Source organism: Vulpes lagopus, chromosome 2 (genome assembly GCF_018345385.1).
Source record: "Vulpes lagopus strain Blue_001 chromosome 2, ASM1834538v1, whole genome shotgun sequence".
Taxonomy (NCBI): Eukaryota; Metazoa; Chordata; class Mammalia; order Carnivora; family Canidae; genus Vulpes; species Vulpes lagopus.
Window position 1 is genome coordinate 9,339,399 of NC_054825.1, and position 25,415 is coordinate 9,364,813.

At 50.9% G+C, this 25,415-nt stretch overlaps 1 protein-coding gene across 1 annotated transcript in view; it reads right to left on the reverse strand.

Moving 5' to 3' along the window:
- TACC2 (transforming acidic coiled-coil containing protein 2) overlaps positions 1–25,415 on the reverse strand; it is a 219,079-nt gene that overhangs the window by 14,408 nt on the left and 179,256 nt on the right. Inside the window, exons 10-18 of the mRNA XM_041730819.1 lie at positions 23,296–24,610; positions 14,257–14,314; positions 13,094–13,654; positions 11,901–12,016; positions 10,559–10,730; positions 9,190–9,330; positions 8,252–8,341; positions 1,480–1,623; positions 939–1,015 (exon numbers count right to left, since the gene is read on the reverse strand). Coding sequence (XP_041586753.1) covers positions 939–1,015; positions 1,480–1,623; positions 8,252–8,341; positions 9,190–9,330; positions 10,559–10,730; positions 11,901–12,016; positions 13,094–13,654; positions 14,257–14,314; positions 23,296–24,610 — 2,674 coding nt within the window. The remainder of the gene's footprint in view (positions 1–938; positions 1,016–1,479; positions 1,624–8,251; positions 8,342–9,189; positions 9,331–10,558; positions 10,731–11,900; positions 12,017–13,093; positions 13,655–14,256; positions 14,315–23,295; positions 24,611–25,415) is intronic.

The window sequence follows — 25,415 nt, forward strand, 5'->3', positions numbered from 1 at the left end:
TCTGGAGATAACCTATTTATCCATGGAGACTGGTGAAGTCCACTACATTAAAACCGTACAAGGACATACAATTTGTTACAGAATGAGGTCAAGATGTATAAAAATCTGTCCAAGATTTGCTAATAAGTTAGGGGCACCTGGGTGGTGCAGTCGGCTGAGTGTCCGACTCTTGGTTTCGTTCAGCTCAGGCTGTGATCTCAGGGTCGTGGCATCGAGCCCCGTGTCAGGCTCTGCACTCAGCGCAGAGTCGGCTTGAGATTCTCTCCCCCTTTCTCCCTCCCACTTGTGTTTGCTCCCTCTCTCGCTCCCCCCCATTCTCTAAAATAAGTAAATAAATCTTTTTTTTTTAAAGATTTTATTTATTTATTCATGAGAGACACAGAGAGAGAGAGAGAGGCAGAGACACAGGCAGAGGGGGAAGCAGGCTCCATGCAGGGAGCCCGACATGGACTCAATCTGGGGTCTCCAGGATCACGCCCTGGGCCGAAGGCGGCACTAAACTGCTGAGCCACCCGGGATGCCCAAGTAAATAAATCTTAAAAATAAGATTTGCTAAGTCAAAAATGTAGGGTAATGCACATTTCCACTCTCCACTTTGGAAGACAAAAGGAGTCTGTATAGAGATACATTCATATATTTGCAATCAGAAACGGAAAATTCTGGGAAGGATGCACCAGAAAGGGTGGATCGCCGCTACCTGAGATGGAATGACAGGCTGACTGGGCGGGCGATTCTTTTTTGTTTGTAGTATTTCGCTCAGGTGTACCATATTTTAGAAACACCAACATTCCTACAAATACTTCCCGCGAAAATATGAAGCTTATCTCACGAAGCACTGGCAAGTGCTGGGAAGACACGGCCGGTAGAGTGCACCAGCAGCAGCTGTCACGAGACCACAGGTAAGCACCCCCCAGGTACCGGGAACCGTCACAACTCACCTCATTTCCATCACTTCCCGCCTGCTTTCTTCATACTTGTCCTTCCACTCTGAGACCTCTCTCTCCTTGGTTATGATCTAGCATCAGGGAGAAGAGAAAGGTGAGTCCCGGAGGAGTGAATTCAGATCTGAACAATTCACAGACCCAAGAGAGGGGACACTGAATAAACATAGAATTAAAACTTCCTACAACCAAACAGTAACTGTATTCGGAGGATTTCCGGGAGCACAAGACAGAAATAAACCAGATATCAGACTTTCACAGTGCCCACAGGGAGCAACTAGAAGCCTATGCTTTCTGTTATAAATCAAGCAAGGCCACAGAGGCTGGTTCAACGATGGGGTCTCGGAAGATCAACCCCAGGCTGCTGCCTGTCTCTGCCCGCAGGGGCGGCAAGGGAAAGCCTAGGTTCGAAGATGCTAGCTTCATGATGATTAGACCGAGGGTCTATATATTTATATTTATCTACATGGAGCAGAAACCAGAGTTTTGCCCAAGGCAACCACAGCCGGCCTCCCCCAGCCACACGCAGCCACAATACCTCTGCCCTGGCAATCCGGAGTGCAGAGTCCAGGTCGGGCTGCTGGAACAGAAGGCCTGCCGGCTTCTCCACTTCGGTGGTCCCGATGCGGGAGTACAAGGCTGTTTTGGAGATGGAGACATCTGTTGGGTGAGCAGCTTCTCTCTGTGGAATGGTTTTTTAATTTAAAAAAAAAAAGAAGAAGAAGTTAGTATCACTCATATGAGAAACAGGATTTGCAATTATCCTCTCGTGAATGGGTCAGTTGTATGGTTTTGAGACAAAGGACACCAAAAGTATGAGAAAATGCTTGGACTGATGAGTGGGGAAAAGCCGGATATAATCTATGGAAATCGATCATTTTGCACCTGCACCAGCAGACAAAGGAGCTAATGGAGAGGCCTCCCCAACTCCCCATTTTTGGAGTCAAGCATGTCTGGTGCCGGCTTATCACTGCCATTTATCAGACGCAGAGGCATTTAGGCGTAGTGCTTAAGAACCAAGGCCATTTTCCAGCAGGCTCCACTTCCAAAATTAAAGCCTGATGGTGAACGATGTTGAATTCTAATCTACATTTGCCTAGTTTTGAATAACTGCAGATCTGATCATTTTTGTAAGACTGTCTGCATTTCAATTGGGACGGGGGATGGTGCGTTTGTTCAGCTCGCACAAAGCTTGAGGCCTACCATAGCTATCAGCCAACGTCACCTTCAAAAGCTTAGTTTCCAGACGTCTCAAGGAAGAGCTACTTTGCAGCTATTTTGCCCTCAGTCCGCCGTGTCAACAGCAAAACTGAACTCTGGGTCAGTGACAGTAACCACATTTGCCACCAAGAGCCTCAACAAAGCCGCCCCCACCCACAACCGCCACTGGTCCGACTGTCCAGGACAGTCACTAGCCTCCTGGGAGGGGGGCAGGAGAGGACTGTGGTTCCTCTTCCTCCCTTTGCACAAAACGCTCAGCAATCTCCAACACACTTCAAAAGCCATGTTAGGAGCATCATCAACCGGCACAGCGGGAGCCGGCAGTCTAATTCTACTGCAAGAGACTCCAAACCAAGCACACTCTCAGTCCTATGCATTAACCTCCTGGCGCTGGCGTGGCTGCCAAGGCAAACCACCGCCCTGGTTACCAGAGTCCAATTCGCTGTGGAGTAATGGTGGTGGCCTGCCAGCTTCCTGGGGCAACGGATGAGAAGCGAGCAGTGAACACAACACCCTGGCGGAGATCTGGAGGCCGAACGGTGAGGACTGGTCTTGGAAGTGGAAGCAGGTAAGATTAAAGACCCAACAATGAGGGGGAAAGGGCGTACCTGCAGGTACTCTCTGTTCCATCACAAGAACAGGCGAGCTCACCCCACTACAGCACCAGAGAAAATGAACTCGAAACAACTTAGAAGACTCAGGCAGAAATTTAATGGATAGGACTGGAGATGACAGAGTTAGGACCAGTTAGTTGTACACATGCACAGTGAGTGACATGGTTCTGGGTGTCCTAAAAACAGGGCTTGGGTTTCACAAGCCCTGACTGGCCTTTGGGTTCCCTCTGCAGGGGGACCCCAAAGAGCACACGGCCCCCTTTCCACCAGACCCTGGAGACACACTCTCGGGTCAAATGGGATGCCCTGATCTTTCCATCCTCGGGTCCTAAAGAAGCCTCCAGGGCAGCCCTGGTGGCCCAGCGGTTTAGCGCCACCTTCAGTCCAGGGTGTGATTCTGGAGACACAGGATCGAGTCCCACGTCGGGCACCTTGCATGGAGCCTGCTTCTCCCTCTGTCTGTGTCTCTGCCTCTCTCCTCTCTGTGTCTCTCATGAATAAAAAAATAAAATTAAAAAAAAAAAGCAGCCTCCATTACAGGACATCTGACCACAAGCACAGAGCAGGCAGGCTGACCTCAGAAGAAAGCCTGCCTCCAGACCATAGGTGCAGAGCCTCTCCCGTGCGTGCATTCATCTCTGCTATTTGAACTGTTTTCTAGGCTCTGCTTGTCATATGGGAAACTTCTCAAGAAGTAAAGAGAAAATTCTACCCAGAGGTCTTGTTTTCGGCTCAGGTCAGGATCTCAGGATCTTGAGATCCAGCGGAGCCTCCTGCTCTGGGCTCAGTGGGGAGTCTGCTCGGACTCTCTCTCCCTTTCTCTCTCTCTGTCCCTCCCTCTGCTCATGTGCACTGGCTTTCTCTCTCAGAAAAATAAATAAATCTTTTTTAAAAATGATATCCAGACAGTAAGACTCTATTTGTATTTATGGAGGAAATTCATAGGCACACGATTCTGAAGAGGACTGCAAAAAAAAAAAAAAGAAAAGAAAAGAAAAGAAAACAAACACCACCAACCTGTTCCCGTCACTTCTTAAGCACAATAATGTGTTCTTTGAAAAAAAAAAATTTAGAATAAAATTTTGAAAATGGAAAGAACGCTAGGCACCATCTAACGCATCGTGGGTCCCTGGAAGATGGAAAAAATGGGAGGATTTAGGTGATCTGGCCAAAAGGTTTCCCAGAATGAGACTCAATTCTGACTCCAACCAAGCCAGCTCTCTGAAGTGCAAAGGGAAACGAAGTAAAACTAACTTTATCACGCTGGGCAGAAGCGAAATCCGACCAGTGCAGGGAGATGTTGGTTTTAAAGCCGCCTAAATCCTTTGTCCGACAAGGAAGGGAACGAAAAAGAAATGTATTAATGAGCTTTCTAAGTCAACACAATGGTTAACCACCACACACACTGACTCACCACCACCTTTCAGCCCGGCCACCTGGCGTTTTCAATAAAGGAACAGATGACCTCAGAATCCATTTGAATGACTGCCTGGGGTATCTGCATGCTAATGAAACTCAAGGTACACACCCTGGTTTTCTCTTACAACCAGGAATCCTTTCTCACTGAAATAGGTTGGTTTCTGACATTTTAACATCAGGCTTAGATTAGGCTTTGTTTCTCTTGCACAAGGCCCCCCTGGCTGCTTTGGGGGAGCCCAAAAGCCGAGAGAATCACAAATTAAAATGTGAAAGTGGCCACAACTCAGAAAGAGCTCGAGCCTTTGGAGCCAACTTCTAACCCCTCAATCCACTCACTCGGATCTGGGTCCCTGCGAGGACCCCCAGGGCACTGGCACCCTAGGGCCTGCAGACCTCATGCCTGGGGCTCTTCTGGCTTTGCAGTTCTGCCCCTCACCCAGGCTCAGAGACCTCGTCGTGGCCTCAGGGGAAGCCGACAACCTGGAGCCATGGTGGGGTTCCGGACCTTGGGGGCCGGCTGGCCAGCCGTGAGAATAGTGGGAGAGGTGTGCACGGGGTGTGGCCCTGGAGTCTAGATCAGGCCAGGAGACCACAGCAAGCTGGGCCAAGGTCATGGAGAGTAGACCAGGTTGGGTGCACAGGAGGGTGTCTGGGCTAGGTGGGGTCAGGTGGGGCGCAAGAGGGGCCTCTCCTTGGGGTGCTGCAGCATCCAAATTTGACAGCAGGTAGTTCTTAAGCTCAGGATGACTGGATGTGCCCTTATCTATGCGCACAGGAGGCGCCACCAGCCACCCACTGGCCTCTCCTTCCCACTGAGTCAAGACAGGGCCTCAATCCTTCTCGACATCAGCTGTGGGCGATGACTGCAAATTCCCCCAAGGGGCAAATAGAAGCTGAAACCCACTTGCCAGCCCCGTCACTGCTCTTCACAAGGTTCTTGCAGCTTCCAGGTATTGTGTTGTTCAATGCCGGGGGTGGTGGACAGCTTGTGGACACAGCACCAGAAAAAGAGCCTACGCTGTCAGGCCACTCAGCGATGCAGGTGGTCCCAGACCTAACTCCTCCTCCTGCCCCCGCAAAACCCAGGTCTGCCTTTAGGGGCTGGGACTCCTAGAGGAATCAGACACTGAAGATCGGCACCCTCTCCCCCACTCCCCGCCAAATGGGCCTGTTCCTGGGACTTCCTCGGGTCCTGAAGCCTGCCCCTGCCGTTTGTACGCTCTTTGTTCCTACATTACACATCCTTCGTTCTTTACATCTGGGTCTCCTCATCCAAAAAGGCCAAGGGCTCTAGGGATCGCAACCACTATCTGCTACACACACAAGTTAAATCCATCCCCCACGCACCCTGTACTCCTTGCAAAGCCACACAGATGGGAGCTTCATGTTCTCTCCATCCTGGTTACATTCGGGGCTGCCGTAGCGCACAGCCGGCCACCCTGGTCAGATGAACCCCAGGAGGACCACTGGATTCACTGGAGCCAGAAGAGTGTGTGGAAGAAAAACAATCAGGAGCTGCAGCCCGACACCCCGGCCCCACGGAGTCTTCCTCATCTCTAAGATTTTCTGACTAATGAGACAGGAAACCCCACCGCAGCCCGAGGAGGGTCAGCTCAGCTGGCTTGGGGCCTACAGGGATATGGGGAGCTCCCGCAGGAGCAACCAGAAACCACCGCCACCATATTTCATGCTGCTTCCAGCCCTTCAAGTGATTTCTTTTCATCCCAAGTGATTTCATTTTTGTGTTAGCTACAGTCTAAGACCGTGCTGCCAGAAAGACTGGGCTATGTCACCTGCAGCTGAAATTTATGGGCAAGAAAAAGAGCAAATTGGGTATACAGCTGCTGTTCCTCTTTCTCCACATCAGCAACTTCCAATGCGGCGAGGGGCAATCAAGCGTCTACGTGAACAAGAAACCCGCAGAAACCTAAAAAGTGGTACAAGTTACCATGGCAGAGAAAAATGTTCCTTACACTCCCCGACGGCTCTATCCTCACGAATGCTGCCTTTGGCACACTCCTCTGAAATAATATATAAGGAGGTAGCTGGGGCCATCCCTCCGACCCACACAGTGGATTCACCTGACAGTATTTTCTAAATCAGAAGTGGGACACGGGGCCTGGGAACAGGTTGTCATCGCCAGACAGTCAATGGCCAGCCACTATCTGCTGACCTGTCACCTTGGATGAATCCCCTGGAGGAAGGAGGAGGCAGGGGCACCAGGCACTCTGGAACACTCCCACACTCCATCTGAACTCTTACTAGAACATGGGTCAATCCTGCCTCAAACCTCTGGCCAGGAATATACTGTAGTTACGGTGGCCAGACCTGAAGCAATTCATTCTGTCCTTAAGCCACTACCCAAAAGATATCAAGAAATAAATCTAACGGGGGGGAAAAAAATCCTCACTGCCTGGTGATTTTCTAAAAATCTTTCTCATGGAAACTAAACCGAAGCTTATGTGGGTTGGCAGCGAGAACAGGAACGTCAGCAATGTGCATTAACGTTCCCGTCCCTGCTCTGGGTCCCAGCGTTCTCAGTCTGGACACCCACAGTGTGACCACCTTCTTTCATGGAGAGAGGTCTCTGGGAGCGAGCCCCCCACCTTGGGGACAGTTTCCAGGGAGGCCACACGTGGGAGGCCCTGAGGGCAGGAGCAGCACATGGACTCCTGACCTGGTGCCAAGGGAGCTGCTCCCTGAGGTGGGACAGGCAAGGGCCTCCCATTTGGAGACCAGAGTCCTAGTTCCTGCTGGGTCAGTGAATCCCTATCAGGCCTCAGGCCGGTTCCACAGCTCCACTTTCCCATCTGTAAAATGGGACCCAGACCCCTCTACAGTAGAGACGCTGTGAGTAGCTGATCAGGTTAACAGAGAAAAAGTGAAAGTTAGTCACCAAGAGCAGGTGTCATTTACTGCACGCCTACTGTGTGCCAGGCACGGTGCTGTCCTCCACACAATCCGTAACCCTTACAGCAAACTGCAAACTCACTGCTCATCGCCTCATCTCACAGCTGGAGAAACTGAGGCTCAGAGAGGTTCACCAACACGTTCAAGGCCACAGAGCATGCTCGGCTGCCCAACTCTGGGCGCGGCACGGTGGGATGGCAATGAAGCAGCTCCTCAGAGACCACAGCTCCCCGTGGGCCCTGAGGGGTGGCCCGAACCTTCTCAGAAGGCCAGAGCTTTGTACACCTTCAGCAACTCATTCAAATTGTTAAGAAAAAATACTCCAAACTCAGAAGCCAGGCCGAAAGCTTTCTGCATGTGCTGTCAGGATCTTACTCTACTCTAGAGCAGGGGTTAGCCAACCTGTGGTGTGTGGGCCAAATGGCCCAATGTCCTAGTTTGTAAAAAGGGTTTCAACTGGAACATCACCACACCCGCTCATCTGCATGTTGTCTGTGGCTGCTTTTGAGCCACAGTGGCAGAGCTGAGAAGAGACCAGATGGCCCAGAAAGCCTAATATTTACCATCTGCCCTTTATGGAAAAGGGTTGCTTTTCTGTAATTCTATTGCCTCCGGCCTAAAGGGCCACCCACTGTATCAGGAAGGTCTCGGTTTCACTATTTACTATTGATTAGGGTCCAGTCTCAGTATGGTTAGGTCTTAACTCGTAGAAAATAGAAAAGTTGCAAATTATTTGTTCATTAGAGAAGCAAATGATTTTCGCAGAAAACAAAGGAAAAAAACCTCCAAGGTTATATTCGAGTGTCTTGTGTAGCCAGTATCATAAAACCAGTTTTATATCGAGCTTTGCAGTAAGGCTGCAATAGGATTCTGGCCTTTGTTTCACTGACTCTGCATTGGGTTCTTCTATTTTTCTCCATTCCACCTGCTTTACCACCCTGCTGGTTCCTTCACTACCGAGTTAAATAGATCTTAAGACATGTGCTCAGTGTCTATTTATGCGAGAGTTATGCTTTTAGCTTTTTAGAAAATTTTAGACTACTTTGTAGAACACCGACATTGCCTGCTTGGCCAAGGGTTAGCAAGGAAACTTCTGGACCACACCACATTCTCAAGAGGCAGTGCATGGCAGCAGCAAATCCGTACCTTGGTGTCCTGGCGGCTACGGGAAGCCAGGGCAATCTGCCTGGCCAGCTTCAAGGCTTCTATCCGCATGATGGCAAACTCTAACTCCTCCTGCCGCAGGGGTGGGAGGGGGGATGAGCAAATCGCAGGGGAAATGCATCAAGACAGGATGTCAATGTTTCCCACATCCAAGAAATGAATGTGCCACGTGAATGTGTCATGACAGGTAACTCAGGAAAAACACACGCTCTGGCTTTCTTGCACAATTAACACCTCAGCAGATCATGAAATAAGTGTTTAATTTCTTTTTATTTTTTAATTGCCCTTTGGAATGTCTGTGGGGAAGGATCAAGGGATCATATGGGATGATTTTCAAAATGGGATCAAAATTTTTATGGCACTTTGATTTCTTTCCTTTTGTTTGATGTAAAGTTGGTCAACAATTTTCATGAATGGTTTCGCATTCTCAAATGACTGTTACCAATCTCTCCAGGTTTGCTCTGAAGGTCTTAATTAAGTTGTCAAGTTTAAGGCACAGAGTAGCTAATTGTTTTGGTAAGACCGAGTCCAGATGTTATCTCAATGGGAGTCTGAGATAGCCTCCCCGCCTGTGTGTCTATAAATAGCTTGGCTTCAAGGTGATCTAATACCCTTGGTTCTGTGAATAAATCACAGAAACTGCTTTTGGGGCTATCAAAACTTCTGAAAAATGATGGCTTGGGCCCAATTTCCCAATTGAAATACAAATGGTTTGTCCCGTACGTAATCACACGATTTATATCATTTTGGCATCTTGGAGCAAGAACATCCACACATCAGTCTTTGAGGGGGAAGAGATTTCATCTGGAACATTTCCAGCAACACCTCATTAAATCCTGCCTCATTGCATTTGGGGTTCGGAGTTCATTCTCTACTGAGGTTTTCACAAACTCCCAAAAGGTCACACGTGAGCTACAAACCTGAAGTTTCTGGGCAAATACTGGGGGGTTCTTTTCTGCTAAGTCGGGTTCCAGATAGTCAAGCGCACCACAGAGAGAGGCTGGATGAGCTAGCCTGCTGAGGAGGGCGTCAGCAGAGGCAAAGGAGCCCTCAGGAGCTGTCTGAAGGCCGGCACAGGAGGACACAGAGGAAAAATAGAGGAGACACAGTGACATTGATTCCAAGCCAGGACCACACCCCTATTTGCTGGACATTTCTGATTCAAGACTAAAGAGTATTAGAGGCCAATACTAACTCTCACCTGCTGCTGACCATGGGCATCTGGAGATTTACAGGCCCCACCCCCTCCCCGGAAGCACAGCCTCAGGTGCCCGCCCACCCCAAGCCACCCTCACTCCCTCACCAGGCAGTGGGAGGAAAGTGACCATTTACTTATTTATTTGAAAATCTCAGTGGGTGGGACAAGGCAGTTTCCTGAACATAGTATAACTATCAAAAAAAAAAAAATCTCCAAGTCTAAGCATCAAAGGTTTTGGTGAAGGTCATTTTCTAAATAATAGAAAGACGAAATGTAAAATATAGTGTCTCTGGCTAGATCGGAAAGACTCCAAAATCAGAAGGCAACTCTGTAGAAGTTGAATCATGCACGAGTCCTTCCGTAGCGCCTGAGAGGTTGTTTGAACCACATCTGCTTTCCTCTTGGCTACTGATATTTTCCCAGTATTTAACTGCCACACTGCGTTGCTCAATAAATACTTGATGCAGGAGGTAACTGAATGGTCTACTAATACAGAACAATAAAAGTGACATTAAAAGTAACTAAGTCAATGGCCTCAAACCCTCTCAGGGACTGCTAGGAAGGAGGTAGAAGAGATAAAAATAAAATTCACCTAGAAGGATGGTCCCTTTTAGATGTTCAGGGGGTCTATTTGCTCTGCAAGGCTCCAGAGGGGTTGGGAGGGGAGGGATATAAATAGGTCTATAAACAGGAGGGATTGCCCATCACCAAGGGCCCGGAAAACCAAGTGTTCTCCAAAAGGAGTGTCCCCTGCCCTACCATTCCCTGGCCCCTGCCATAGAGTATGGAGGAGCAGGATGTAGACTGATGACAGCTCCAAAGCAACAGTCCAGTCCCAAGGGAATAGGGTGAAAAATCGTAAAGCGGTGAGGTAAGAACCGCAAAACCACGCTAGTAAGAATGAAGAGCTTTTCTCTCATGGCTGTGGCGTGGGGTGTCCTAAGCTGGCTTCTGAGGTCCAGGAGTCAGGGTGGGGCCCCATGCCAGGGGCCAGGTAAGTGTTGTTCTGAAGGGTTGGACTCCTTGGTGATGGGACCCAGCTGGGTCAGGCCTCACCCCCAGTGATCTCGGGCCCCTCTGACCCCACTTACAATTTCAATCGCGTCTGAAGCAGTGCCCAGGGTCATGGCCTCCAGCTCCTTCTGGGAGGATTTCTCTGGCACCTGCAAGTGTGGCTCTTGGTTGGGAGCCAGCCCTCGTGTGACAGGATGCTGGATCTTTGCCCCAGCGTTTACAAGGGCTTCAGTTTCCTCAAAACTTGACCTGAGGAAACAAAGAGCATCTTTATTTTTCTCACTGGAAATCCCACTGAAAATGACCAGGATGCCCTGACTCAATCACCATCAGAAGGGATCCTGGACTTCCCAGGGCTAAGTTCCCAAAGGGAAAATGGGGCAGGTGTTGGGTGGCCAGGGAGCCTGCAGGCTGGACAGCCCGAGGGAAAAAGGTGGTCCAGCCCCCCCTGCCCCCCACCCCCGACAGGGGAAGGTCAGAAGTCCCTTGGTTATGCCCCCGCGGGGAGGCGACTGTCTCCTGCATCTCAGTTTTCCTGTAGGACAGGAGGTGAGACAGTGCTCTGTGAAGGTCAAGGGAGACACCGCCTGCATGTGAAGCAGCTGACTCGGTACCCATCACCATGACTATTGCTGTAGTGACATCGCCATCATCGTACCCAATACCCCGGTGAATTCAGAAGTCCTTTTGGGAAGTCAAAGCAAGAGCTTCTTCACTCTTGCTCAGAGAAAGGGGCAGGGAAGTGGGGATGGGAGGGTCCCAGCCACAGAGTGGTGCCCCACCCTTACCCCATCCAGCACCACACAGCTCACACAGCTCAGCTCAGAACGGGACCCTGACCAGTGCTAACTCACAGCCTCCTTAACAGCAAACGTCTACCCGGCACTGCCCTTTCCTTAGAGCATCTCCATTTCACCCTCCTGACGGCTTTGGAGGACAGGCACCCCAGCCCCACTGCACAGTTGAGGGATGCCTGGAAGACTGAGAGCCTCATTCAATCCTCGTGAAATTTCTATAGGGTCGCTTTTGTTACTACCCTCATTTCACCCATGAGGAGACCACAGCACAAGAGGGTCCCGTAACCTGCCTCAGGTCATACAGCCAGTAAGAGGGGAGAGTGGGACTCGGGGTCCAAATGCTGTGGCATGCTGTCTCCCCATGGAACAAATCACAGCACAAAGCTGTATGTACACCAGGGGTGACTGGAGGGGCTCACACATTCAGCTGTTAACAGAACTGAGGGCAGCTGGTAACCCCCCAACCCCGCATGTACGTCCAGGGGGACATTCAGAAACCGAGATGTGGCTGCCTGAATACATCAATGCAAATGAAACTGAGCCACAACTACAGTGCCACAGGGCTCAGAGGCTTGGGGATGGCTGGCCCTGACCCGAAATGCTCTCCTTGTGGAAGTCATACCCTGAACACGGCGTCGGAGACTCTGACGTCCGGACCGGGGGAGACTTGACCGGGCTCTCCTGAGATGTGTCAAACATAAGGTACAGGGCCTGCTTCTTCGGGGCGTCATCGTCCTGCTGCAAGGATCAAAGGCACAAGTCAGCCCGGCTGCAGGTGGCTGCACATGCTACAGGGATGAACATCAGAGCTCTCTCCAGTGGACAAATCACTCATTGGGGGCAAAGCCTTCACCCTTCTAGAGCCACCAAGAAGGGAGGAGCAAGCTGGCACTGGCCAAGGGAGAGGAGAGGAAAGCAAGAGGGAAGAGGAAGGTGGAGAGGAAGTGTGTGTGCGCTGCTGGAAACAGTGTCAAGGGGAGAGGGGCCAGGACTCCAGGAGAGGGGTCGGGGAGGCTGCACGCTGTTCCATCTGCCCACATTTACTGGCCACCCCCTCTGGATGGGCACCCATGCTGGGCTCTGAGCATAGAGGGGTAGGCGAGACCCCACAGTCGAATGAGGGGGACGAGCATGACAGCCCAATGTGGCAAGCGCCTCCATCATGTCTGCTGACTGCGGGTTAAAGCAGCACCCAGCATCTGCAAATATGCAAAGAAACATAAAGACAGAAGCAACAGGTCTGGGCCAGTAGTGTCACACCAGGCTCCTCTGGCACCTCTGGGCCTCACATGGCATCCCCAGACAACAGCAGAGTACAAGAGGGCATGCTCAGAACCAAGTGCCCTGCAGGCAGCAGACGGGAAGCCAGGAGGACAGGTGCCCATGACAGCCACTTAAATGGAAAAGGGATGGAGGGGGTGGGGGAGAGAGACTTATTGCCAGAAGAGCCAATCCTCAGTTACATAAAGCAATTACTTCGAAGAAAACAGAAAAGAGGCCACTTTAAAAGCAATCAAATCACTGCTCTACCTTCTAAAGCAAACCTCTGGCAAGTTCTTTCTCAGTCTAGGGAAGTAATGATACGGGAAGCCTAACTGCACTCTATCATTTTCTCCCTGAAAATGCCATGTGAAGTGGGCGGAATACAAACCTCCAAGCCCCAGTCCCAGTTCACCCTTAACTGGGAAGCCCAGGATGCTGCGGGCACAAGAGGACCCTGGATTTGGGGCCTGAGCTCAGGAGGAGGCCAGCCCCTGCATTTTCACAAGACAGAGAGGGAAAGCAAGTCCCCTACGGGCCTGAGGTAGAACTTACAGGTAAGGAGGAGCCAATTTTCTCCATATATTCAATTTCATAGGAGTTTCTGTAATCCAACTCTGCAAAAAAAACACAAAAAAAACCAAAACAAAAAACAAAAGGAGAGTTAGTGTCGGGGTGGAGAGAAAAAAAAATAGGGAAAGGTTTGGGCCAGGCAGGGTGGGGTCTGGAACCAGATTCTAAACTCTGAGCCTGTCCAAGGACTCGAGGTTTCTGATTCACCTGGTAGGAGAGGCTCAGCTCAGCAATTTTCCGACCACTCGTAAGCCTCTGGCTGCAAAGGGGCTTCTGCCGTTTGGGCGCCTGAGAGAGTCCAAGGGAGTTAAGTGTGAGCAGCACAGCCTGACCAGGAGCGGATCTGAGCACTATGCACCGAGCTTCCAGGACAGCCCGTCGTGAGTGTTGCTTCTCTGTCGGTCTCACGTACGACATGAAGAATGTCCCCACACCCTGACGACATTTTGCAACTGGCCCCAGCTTGGTCCCTCTCTGAGAACATAACCCGGGCCATCCTCCGAGGCAAGGGAGGAATGCACATTGCTCCCGTATTGCTGCTTGCTAAGAGCAGCTTTGCAAGTCACCTGGAACATTTCCCCAAGTCCTGCCAGGGCCTGCAGGGCTGGGGCCACATCAGATTTGCAGATGCAAAGACGACAGAAGTCAAATTAAGGGGAAAAAATGACCTATTTCAAATGGCCTGGAGACCTTAGGCTGGAAGGGAACCTCGAGAGGCATTCCCTGGAAACGAGAAGCTCTGGGCCCCTCGGGTCCCCAGGAGGTTACACGAGGACACTCCCAGCACTGCCCCTCCACTGATCCCCGCCCGCCCCATCCAGTGAGTGAGTTCCAAGCTCGTTCGATGTGCCTCAAACTGTGCTGGGCACGGTGGATGAGGTACCCGGAAGCCACAGAAGCTACCAGATGGTTCTTTCCTACTTGAGAAGAACCAGGCGGTGACATGTGATTTGCTCAGAAAGCAGCTGTCCAAGAGGGTGAGCGGCGATCCCTAATGCCTGAATTCTTTTTTTTAACAGAACGTATAGATAACAGTTCTGCTTTAAAGCACCTCTATTTCTGCAGATTGTCAAAGGCATCGCTTAAAAATGATTCCTCTATATGAGCTTTAAGGTGACATATTTCCTGGAAGCCCTTCCCCGAACCTGCGAGTGTGTGGGCTTGTGGCCATATGAGCTCAAGGGCTGAAACACGGAGATGGCCCTTCAGGAGTGGGCTTGGCCTGTTCAGGGGAACGAAGACGGTTTGATGGATCAACGGCCAGCAAGACCTCATGCATCTGGCAGGCCTACGCCCCAATGTGTGCATCACTCGGGAGGAGCAGAGATTCGTGCAAACCGCACACAGCTGGGCCGGAGCTCAGCACCTGTGACTGGCGTGGGCACCCGTTCTTAGGATGTAGCATAGAAGTATTTGTTCAGGAAGACCTCCTGTCTTCCCCATCTTGTAAATGAGGGGTAAGCTAGGGACAGCGAGGGACAGGCTGATTTCTGGGGCCCTCTCCAGATCTCTCACTTTCCAGATATAGGAGCTCAGGGCTATTATTGCATTGTCCTATTAAAGACTGTTTTAAGTTGGGAGGTAACAGTGAATCAGCTGCCTCCTTCTCCAACAGTGCCAAAGCATCATTTAACCCTAAATTATTTAACAGAAACCACCCCCTCCCCAGCACACCTCACAATGGCACAGGGCACCCAGGATGCACCTCACAGGCTAAGAGCCACCAGAGAGATTTTTTTCCAGGGACTGTGGCCCTGGGTCAGTGCCCAGCTCCGGTTACCAGCTCGGCTCAGCGAAGCGTCCCGCCTGGAATCTTAGCTCGTCCCCTGGCAGCTGATCACGGTGAGTTTCAGGTCACCAAGCTCACTTAGCTGCCTTCTTTCCCACCTGCCAATGGGGTCTCCTTCCCCCTCACCCCACCCAGGGTCCCTCACCCCTCCCTTCAGAGGCAGATGACAGTACAACAGTGGGGGGCTATCTGATCCACTCCCCCACCCCGAGAAATGTCTGCGTCCTAACGTGTGTGGTTACAGGAGGCTGGCTCTCGGCAGGACCTTCGGTCCCTGCTGATGTCTGGAGGTGTTCCTTCAGAACACGGCCTGAAACTTCCAATCCTAGCCATTTGGGGGTTCTCATTTTAATTTACAAAATGGCCCAGTTGGTGAAGCATCAGCCTTCGGCTCAGGTCAAGATCTCGGGGTCTTGGGATCGAGCTCTGAGTTGGGCTCCCTGCTCAGCGGGGGGCATCTGCTTCTCGCTCTCCCTCTGCCTGTCCCCCCTCCACTTGTGCTCTCTCTCGCTTGCTCTGGTCTCTCTCTCTCTCTCAAATAAATGAATAAAATCTTTAATAAATTGGCCTGGAAAAGATGTGAAGAAAAACAACCCCTCTTCTGGTCATCGATATCATCTCCTGTACTTTAAGGGGACATCTTCCAGAACATTGTTTTCAAAAATCTCTTTCATCTGCTTTCAGTGCTAAGCCTCAAAGGGTCGGCTTGGAGGGGGAGCCACGTCCAGCTTGGGCCCCGGCCACAGGCAGCTGGCAGGCCAGGAAGGGTAACGCCAGTTGCACCAAGTGACACGACACCTTCACGTCCAAGAGAGGAGGCCGCTCCCTGTAGTGTCTGCTGCTTCAAGATGCAGAGGTCCCAGTTATTATACACGGGTCCTGTCATCTCTGAGGATGCTTCTGGTAATTATTTCATGCTGGTCCATGCACTGTGGGAGGGCTGGGAGGCTGCTCTCCTCGACTCTGGCTGCCAGAGCTTGGCTGGGGACTGGGAAGACGCTGGAGGATGCGAGTGAGTCCAGATCGTCACTCCCGGGGTCGGGGAAGCCCACTCCCTGACCTACCCTGCCTATTGGCTTGCCTGTAAAATGGAGCTCAAAGTGCCCATATTTTGCAAAAAAAAAAGGGAAACGGTGTCAGGTAAAGGCCCCACCATGGGCTATACAGATGCAAGGGACTGTGACCAGGTCTATTGTAACTGTTCATTGCTAGGATTTCTGGAACTTTGAACATAAGTGATGAGAAAAGGGACCCCCTTGGTTAGGGGACAAGGATGCCGCTCCCAACAACCTTACTGTCACTCTGCTGCATGTCTGTAGTGTGACAGCAATGGTGCCCACCACGGGAAAACATTCAGCTCCTGAAGGGGTCACCTTACCCTCTGTTGGATGTGGAAAGGTGGGGGCAGATGTCACTGTGTGTCAGGGAGACGGGGAGCTGGGTGACCCTCAAAGGGCATCCAGACTCGTGAATCTAAAACCCTGTTCTCCTTGGGTCTCCTGGACCAGAGCTGGGAGAGGCCTTGGAGGAGGCTATGTTGCCATACAGCTCCTAATCTTTGCATCCCTAGGGACCACATGGACGAGGTCTTTCCCCACGACGTTCCCCAAGGCTGCACCAGAAGTGCAGAAGAGGCCATTTACTAAGCAAGCATTCAAAGAAAAACATCTGTAATTGCCAATCGGAGTTTTTAACCAGTGGGAGATTATCAGTGTTGCCACAGCGAGCTGATGTAATTACAGCCCAGACACGTCATTTTAATTAGCTGGGCATCTTTCTAATCTAGCTCCATCCAGGTTTCTTGAACTAATAAGCCAGCCTGAAGCTCTCGCGGACCTAGATGGGGAAGCACCGCTGAGTTTCTAAAGTCAATGAAAGGAAGCCTGCAGGGTGCTCACATACAAGAGTGTGGTAAGAGCAGGACCCATGGGGTCCAGCCTCTACATGGACTAGCCCCACAACGCTCAGCAAGTCCTAACAGCTCAAGGCCTGGGCTTCCTCGTGCCTAGGTGGGCAAGAGCAAAAATCCACTCTCTAGGACTGAGACAATGAAATGAAATCATGTAGACAAGAGCCTCAGTGGGGCTCAAAGTGAGCGCAGCACCAGTGACAGCTCCTGCCTCACTACTGTCACTTAAAGAGAATCGGCCTTGTAGCAAGTACCTGTTTAGGTGGTAGTAATTATTTCTAAGCCAAAATCTCATTTTCCTGTGATTTGTGATTTCTGTGTAACAAAGCCTCAAGCACGCCTACAGCGCTGGCCAGATTCTTTCTGGTGATGGCATCAGCACCCTAGGGGTGGGTCTGGTATGGCTGGGCATCCAGTTTCTACATCCAGCTGCTGCAGGGAAGCGGGCTGTATTAGAAAGGTGAATGCAGGGCTGACATGTCCTGGAACTGCAGCTGTCCTGTATTTGTACATGTGATAGATTTCCAAATGCCCGCCAGCTGTGATTATGGTCGGGACTTCCTGAATCCTGAATCTTCACAATCTCTTTCTTTCTTTTCTTTTTTTTCTTTTCTTTTCTTTCTTTTTTTTAAGATTTTACTTATTTATTCATAGAGAGGCAGAGGGAGAAGCAGGCACCCTATAAGGAGCCCAATGCGGGACTCAATCCCAGGACCCCAGGATCATGCCCTGAGCTGAAGGTAGACGCTCAACCGCAGAGCCACTCAGGTGTCCCTCACGATCACTTTCTAAGGAGGCAGGTTTAATAGAGCTTTGTTTCAAATGTACAGATTTACCTATCTGTTGAATTTTTGGAGAAAACAAGCAATGATCAAATATGTCGCTGAGCTAGCAAACTGTTTGCTTCGGTTCCATGTTAAAGATGAACAACTATGTTTCCATGGAATGAGATGCCTATGAGCTTAACAGGTACTATGAGGATCTTTATATTTTCTATTAAAAATGCATGTATTGGGGCACCTGGGTGGCTCAGTTGGTTAAGAGTCTGCCTTTAGTTCAGGTCATGATCCCTGGGTCCTGGGATCGAGCCCAGTGTCAGGCTCCCTACTCAGCAGGGAATCTGCTTCTCCTTCTCCCTCTGCCTGCCACTCCCCTTGCTTATGCTCTGTCAATGAAAATAAAATCTTTTTTAAAAATGCATGTATCTGCATCATCATTACAGCATTAAGTGACCTCAGAGTAGCCCCAACCAAGCACAGAGGGCAGGCAGCACAGAGATGCCCAGGGAAGGGCTGGAGGGGCAGGGCAAGTGTGGGAGACAGGGCACTGAAGTGGCAGCCAAGGGGGGTGGCACCCATGGGGCAAAGTGGTTCCATTCAGTAAGGCTCGTGGCCCAGGTGTGCGGGCAGAGGAAAGGGCTGAAGGGGGTGGAGGTCATGTCCCAGGGCCCCTGGGGTCAGGCTGCAGTAAGGTCACTGTCAAGCCTCCCAAACCCCAGTCTGAGGGCCAACCAAACAGCTAACCAAAAGGCTCTGTTCCACAGAGCACATAATGCCAAAGTACACATAATTTAGATGGTCTTTTCATCTTCAAACTATAAAGAGGCACTGTGGTGAAAAGGTAAGCATCCAAAATCCCCCGCCAAAAATGACATGGACCTCACTCATATCGTTTAGGACCTCAGTCATATTGTTCAGAGACTTTATGGACACAAAGCAAGCCCCCGAGGAGCCGGGTCATGGAACAGTGTGCAGAGGAAGCAGTTCGAGCTACAATCCCAAACTACCTGCTCTTGGTGACACCACCACCTGCCCAGAGGGAGCAGGAGGCCGTTTAATGGAGGTGGTGGTTCCTTAGCAGCAGCCAAAAAGTGCAAATGAGATTTTCATGTGTGATGGCCCTTATATTGATTTGTACTCATTTTTTCTGAATGGTTGGATTATCAGGATCTTGGAAAGGGAGACTGAGAACCACCACAGTGGTCCCGAGTGCTGGAGGGAAGCTCACAGAGGGGCGGGTGCAGGGAAGAGCACCAGCAGACCGGGAGACGGTTTCAGGCCTCAACAGCTTTCCTAACGAGAAAGGGAAGTGTGGGAGCCAATAGATTCAGAAAAATCTATCCACTGTTAGTGGAATAAGCAGTTTACAAAAAAAAAAAAAAATTTTGATTCATCCAGTCATGCTGCACGGACTTAACATAGATGAATTTTTCAAGCCAAAGAATCGGGCAGAAAGCTGAAAGCAAAAATACATGTAGGAGGAAGAAAGACATTAATGAGAAAATCAACATGCCTGGAGCCTATTCAGGAAAACTGTCCTCTCGTTGGCAAGCCTGGAGTGAACCATCTGGTTTGGGGGCTTGAGGAGAAGGTATGGCCACCTTGTGGAACATCCTGCGGGCTGATGGACAGTGGTGGCACCTAGGGACCCCAGACCCGGGCAGGGGATTGACCCACACGGAGCATTTGGCTTGAATGGTGCTGCTTGCAGCTGCGTGTGTTTCAGATCACCCAGGCATCTAAAGCCACAGAGAAGGAGCGAAGCTCAAGTGAGCTCAGGATGGGAACTGGGGGGGGGGGGGGGGGGCGCTGAGCTCACTGGCTCTCAGCTGGTGTCTCAGAGATGGGGTACAGCTGGGTTCAAGCCTGAGGCTGTTTCAAAATACAGCCTTAGTGGGATGCCTGGGTGGCCCAGCGGTTGAGCGTCTGCCTCCAGCTCAGGGCGTGATCCTGAAGTCCCCGGATCGAGCCCTGCATCAGGCTCCCTGCGTGGAGCCTGCTTCTCCCTCTGCCTGTGTCTCTGCCTCTCTCTCTCTGTCTCTCATGAATAAATAAACAAAATCTTTAAAATAAATAAATAAATAAATTGTAATAGAAAACACAGGACATACAAACTACCATCTTAAACACTCTAACTTCGGTAGCGTAAAGTACACTCGCAGGGTACAACAACCCGTCTCCAGACCTCTCTTTCAGGAATGAGATGATTACGGCCTATTCCTGACCAGGGTTAATGACCCTTTTCTCCCTTCCTTTCTCCTTCTTGAAAATAACCGGGGGTGCACGCAGGTCACTCAGGCAAAGGAAACATCAGCTCAGACTTGCAAAGGGGTCAGAAGGAAAGCACTGTTCGCGTACATGGCTCACTGAGTCAGAGTGTCAGGGGGTCATTTCCCAGGCAGACTGGCCTCTGGTCTCAGGCCCCCCTGTGGTATGGTCCTGCCCCCAGCAAAGCAACAGCTTCTTGGGGTGGGGAAAGTCCCCAGACCTTTCCCTGCTCTAAATAGTAACTGGATGGACAGAGCAATTTGGCCCTCAGTTCCTTCCCTGTGTTCTCTTCAATAAAACGCTCCAACAATGGCACTCAGTCATGAAAAAATACTTAGAAATGGTTATTTATAGCATTTATAGCATTTGCCATACGAACAGTGCAGTCCCAGCCTGAAGCATATATTTATCCATGCATATAAATATATAACTGTATATTTTGGAGTTGCTAAATGGTTCTAAAAAACTAAAGAAATCTCTTGGGCAGATGCAAACCTGAGAGACTCAACTCTATACCTGGACCGCGGGATGCCTGTGACCAGGCCAGCTTCCCTTGTAAGGACAGAGAGGCAGGAAGGTACCCGCCCTCGGGGCCCTGGGAGCTGCCCACAGCATCCCTCCTGGCCGTTGGCAAAACAGCACAGACACAGAGGTGGTCTCTTGTTTCCACCAACGCCCAGCAGGGTGACCCCTGGGTGGCAAGCTGATCGATACCCAGCCTGGTCCTGGGCGACCAAGGACGCGGGCCCAGAGCAGGCTGGCGAGGGCTCTCACAGTCATGTGTTTCCCTCCAAGCCAACCCTGCATTTTAGGGGGTCTCAATTAGAAACAGCCCAATGACCTCTGCCTCACATGTTAGCATGAACAAGCGACCCCGGTCCACTGCCTGTGGTCGGCTGGCTGGTTATTTTGTCGTGAAGCCACAGTACTTTGAAAGCAATTGCTCACTAGTCCGATTTGAAATGAAAGAACAGAATGAGAGCTTTTAAAAAAAATATATGGGTTTCAGATGAAGACATCCAATATGCAAGGGGGGATAAAAAAGTTCCATTCCTGACAAGCAGGCAGATGTTGGATAATCACATTTTCACAGCCAAGCAGTTTCATTTATGCTAATCGTTCTGAAACAGGAAAGTAACCTCTGCTACTGGGGAGCCCCATGCTCCCCCCCCCCCCTGCCGTCCCCAGGCCTGACACAGAAATATGTGAGCAGCAGCCACAGAGAGGAAATTAAAAGAGCTTGAAAGCAAAAACGAAAAAGCAGAAAGCGGCACAGGTAGTATGAGCAGCAGATTCCATTAAATTTACTTACAACAGAGAACACACAGACATCACATCTTCAACCATCCTAAGACAAGAAGACAAGAAAAAAGAGAGACAGACAAAAGGAACTGACAAAAAAGATAAATCCGCAGACAACTGGTTATCAGCGGGCTGGGATACAAGAGCCATCCACTGTAGGTGCTGCTTGCAAGGCAGGGCGACATCCCAGCTTTTGGAGAGGGGCTGGCTGAGAGCAATCCCTCCCCCCTCGGTTCCAATTACCCCAGAAGGCTCTGATGCCCAAAGAGCTTTGTCCCACTGGTGTAGGATTCCAAGCCGTCTACACTAGAGGCGAGACTCAGGGATGGGCTGGCTTCCCTGACCTGCTGGTTAGCTCTGATGATGGGTCAGACTGTACAGGGAGGGTACGGGTGGGTGGCTATAGGCTGGCTCTCATTCCAAAAATGGGAGACTGTGGCTATGTCATTTGGGCATTTCAGGCTTCTGTTTGAGGCCTAAAATAAAGCTTCTGGGGCACTTATTCATGGTGAATGATGAATCTGGGCCTGTGGATTCATCACAGACGTCTGGGTGGCTCAGTCGGGTAAGAGTCTGCCTTTGGCTCAGATCATGATCCTGGGGTCCTAGGATCAAGCTCCACATAGGGCTCCCTGCTCAGCGGGGAGCCTGCTTTTCCCTCTCCTCCCCCTGGCACACTCTCTTGCTATTTCTGTCTCTGTCTCTCTCAAATAAAGAGAATTTTTTTTTTAAATAAAGGACAGGGACATCTGGGTGGCTCAGCGGTTGAGCATTGCCTTTGGCTCAGATCCTGATCCCGGGATCCAGGATCGAGTCCCACATTGGGCTCCTTGTAGGGAGCCTGCTTCTCCCTCTGCCTGTGTCTCTGCCTCTCTCTCTTTGTCTCTCATGAATAAATAAATAAAATCTTTAAAAAAATAAAAAATAAAAATAAATAAAAATAAAAATAAAGGACATACTAAAAAACAAACAAAAAAATAATAAAGCTTCCAGCACAGCTTCAACAGAGCATCTAGGAAGAGCCTCACTGGGGAGCCAATCTCAGATGAGTCTTGAAATATTCGAGGCTAATGTCTGCTTAGAGAACCTCCTCTCAGGAAGTTCCAGGTGCTTCTCAAATGTGAACCCTTTGGGGAGCCCAGAATGGCATGTAAAAAGGTCACTCTGTCTCCATTTGTACCGGGCAGAGTCAGAGGCGCCAGCAGCTGTGGTCTGCTCTGCTGGGTTGGTGCCAGAAGCCTGGTCCCTATGGCCTTGATCAAACTGACCACACTTCACATGAGGGCAAGAGAAAGGCTCCAAGCACCATCCCCACGATGCTGGGAACCATGTCCTGAGCAGGGATCCGCAGCCATCCAGGTGACAGCTGGGTCTGGGGATGAATTGCAGAGGCCCAGACAGGAGGTCCTGAAGGGCACTCGCCCTGGCAAGTGTCGGTGGCTACTTGAACCGATTATTAATGGCCTCCCAGGGATTATGGGGACTGTGTTCTCCCACTCGAGTTCCACTGATCTCTTCTGAACCTACAGGGCCTTGGAATCTTGTCTGCAAAAGATGGCTAGAAAAAGGGAGGAAGACAAACGAGGTGCTTCTCACAGGTTGGCTGGGGTGCAAGGGGGGGGGTATCCAGGCCAGACCTCTCGCTCATGGGCCTCACTCCTGGGCTGGTGTCCCATTAACGGGCAGACAGAAATACTCTAAATTCTAACAATATTTTAAGGGTAGATCTCCTAGCTTGTAGCCCACTCCAAAAAGCAATTCCCACGCAAAATAGGAAAAAGGTAAAAGTCACCAAAGGGGGGTTGACCAGGTCTCTACAGGACAGTTCCCTGTCTATGGGCTCTCCCACAGTCCCCTGGAGTCAAATGTCAGGTCTCCAGCTGAAAGTAATGCTTTAAACCACTGCCACAATAAGTGAAAGATCGAGGACTCTAGACCCAAAGGGACATGTGGCTGGGAGGTGCCACCACCACAGGAGCAGAGAGGAAAGGAAACAGGTATCGTGTTGCAAACCTGGCAGCGTTACGGCAGCTGGGGGAAAGGTCAGGGCAGCCACGTCCATCCAGACACGAGACCCAGGGTCACAGCCAACGCGCAGCCCCGCCTCTAACCTGACCACCTGCACCCCTGAACTTACGTCTTTAGGGGCGTCTTCTTCTTCTTGGCGGGCTTGTTCAGCCCATCCCCATCCACTCCATTGGCTTCGATGGCACTGGCTGGGATCTCAAAGGAGGCTGGGGATTTAGAAGGTGAGCTGGGGGTTTTAGAGGACGTCTTAAAAGGGTCAATGGATTCATCACAGGCGTCTGGGTCAAAGTTGTAGGACTGTTGGGGCAGTTTGGGAGACTCTTGCATTTTTGAGGTGGAAGAAAAAGGGTTAAAATTGGGGTCATCCCACTTGTCAATATCAAAGGTGTAGGTACCTTTAGCCATAGGGATGTCATTGGGTTCATCGGGGGATCTGGTAGGCGAGGCAGGAGTGTTGTCGAGTTTCTCGGGTGTTTTTTTCATCTTTGGCCTCCTTAGGGGCATTTTGGCAACTGGCTTTTTGCCTAGCTTTTTGGTGGGAGGGGGGTTTTCCTGCTGGGTGTCCCAACTACCCTTGTCCTCAGAATAGTCAAACTCCAGCCTCACCGAGAGCCCTTTGACGGGGGAGTCCTCCTGCCCCCCACTCTCGGACGGGGTCACCTCTGCTGCCTCCGGAGCCGTGGCAAGAGGCGACGGTTTCCTTCCAATGGGGGGTGAGTTCTGCACCCTGCCACTTCCAGACGCCGGGGGGATGGCCCCTTCGGCACCCTCTGAGTCCAGAGGGCAGGGAGCCTTGGGCACAGCAGCAAGATCCAGGGGCGCCTCCTCTGACACGGCCGGTCCAGAACCTTCCGTCTTGGCCAATTCTGGCTTTATCTCGAATGCTCTAGTCTCCTCGCTGGGGACGGGACACTCTTCCACGGGCTCTTGTTGTGTCTCTTTCACTGGGGGGGTTTCCGTGGGTTTCTTAGTGGTCTGCTTCTTTTTTAAGGAAGGTGGCCTTGGTTTTTTAGTTCGCTTAAGGGTACTGGAAGCACTGCTTGAGCCTGTGCTATACGCATCTGGGGCCGGGGCCACGGCTTCGGGGTTGCCTGAGCAAGAAGCACCATCAAAGTCACTAGCTTGCAGGCTGAGAGATCGGGAGAGCGTGGACTTGGAGACGGGCACGGAATCCGTGGACTTCCTCCGCGTGCTCACTTTGCATTCCTGACTCTTACTAGAGTCTGAGCAGCGGGGCTCCAAGGTCTGGAAATCATCCACCAGCTCGATGCTGTCAAAGTCTAAGTTGTAAGTCCCACTGCTGGCTATAGGCTTGTCTTCATCGAAGACGGCAGAGAAGGAGTGTGACGGGGGGCGGAAGGGGCTCCCTTCCACCGAGCTGCTGCGGGGGCCATCGGGGACAGACACCGGCTCGGGACCGCAGCCTGATAAGAGGAGACGAAGCAGTCAGTGAGGGACATCGGACCCCGGGGCCTGTCTCACCTCGTGCCAGACTACGGCCCTGCCCGCCCCTCCCCTGCCAGGCCCCCGCAGGATGGGCACAGGGCTTGGGGACAAAGCCTGCTCTCCCCCACACAACTGGCTTCAGACCCTGGACAGGGCTTACCCTCCGGTTCCTCATCTGTAAAGTGGGAGTGACAAGGGCTGTTTAGGGAAGAGCTCACATCATTCAGTCATTCAATAAACCTTTACCAAATTCCCAGTCGCAACCAGGCACCATTCTGGGAGTTGGGGATTCAACAGAAGAACAAAACAGACAAAATTCTTGTCCTCCTGGAAGTTACATTTTTCAGGGAGAAGACAGTTAAGAAACAAATAAACAAGCACAATGTACAGGCTGCCAGATGGTGATAAGTACTACGGAGAAAAATCAAGCCAGGGTAGGGGCATTGTGATTTTAAAATAAAGTAGTTGGCAAAGCCCTCCAAGGAGGAAATACTTAAGCAAAGATCAGAAACAAGGTAAAGGAGGATAAAACAAGGAGCCAGGAGGATATCTGGGAGGCTCGAGGGGTCGGGGCATCACAGGTAAAAGGAACAGCAAGTGCAAAGGCCCTGGGGCAGAAGCACGCCTGGTGTGTTAAATATCAGAGGCCAGTGTGACTAACGCAAGGGAGAGGAAGACAGACATTACCATCATCAAGCCTGTTCTTGATTACTCAGAGCTTGTTGTGAGGAACAACAGGGAGCCCCAGTGTGGGGACTCCCAGGGCACTGTGGTAGGACTGAG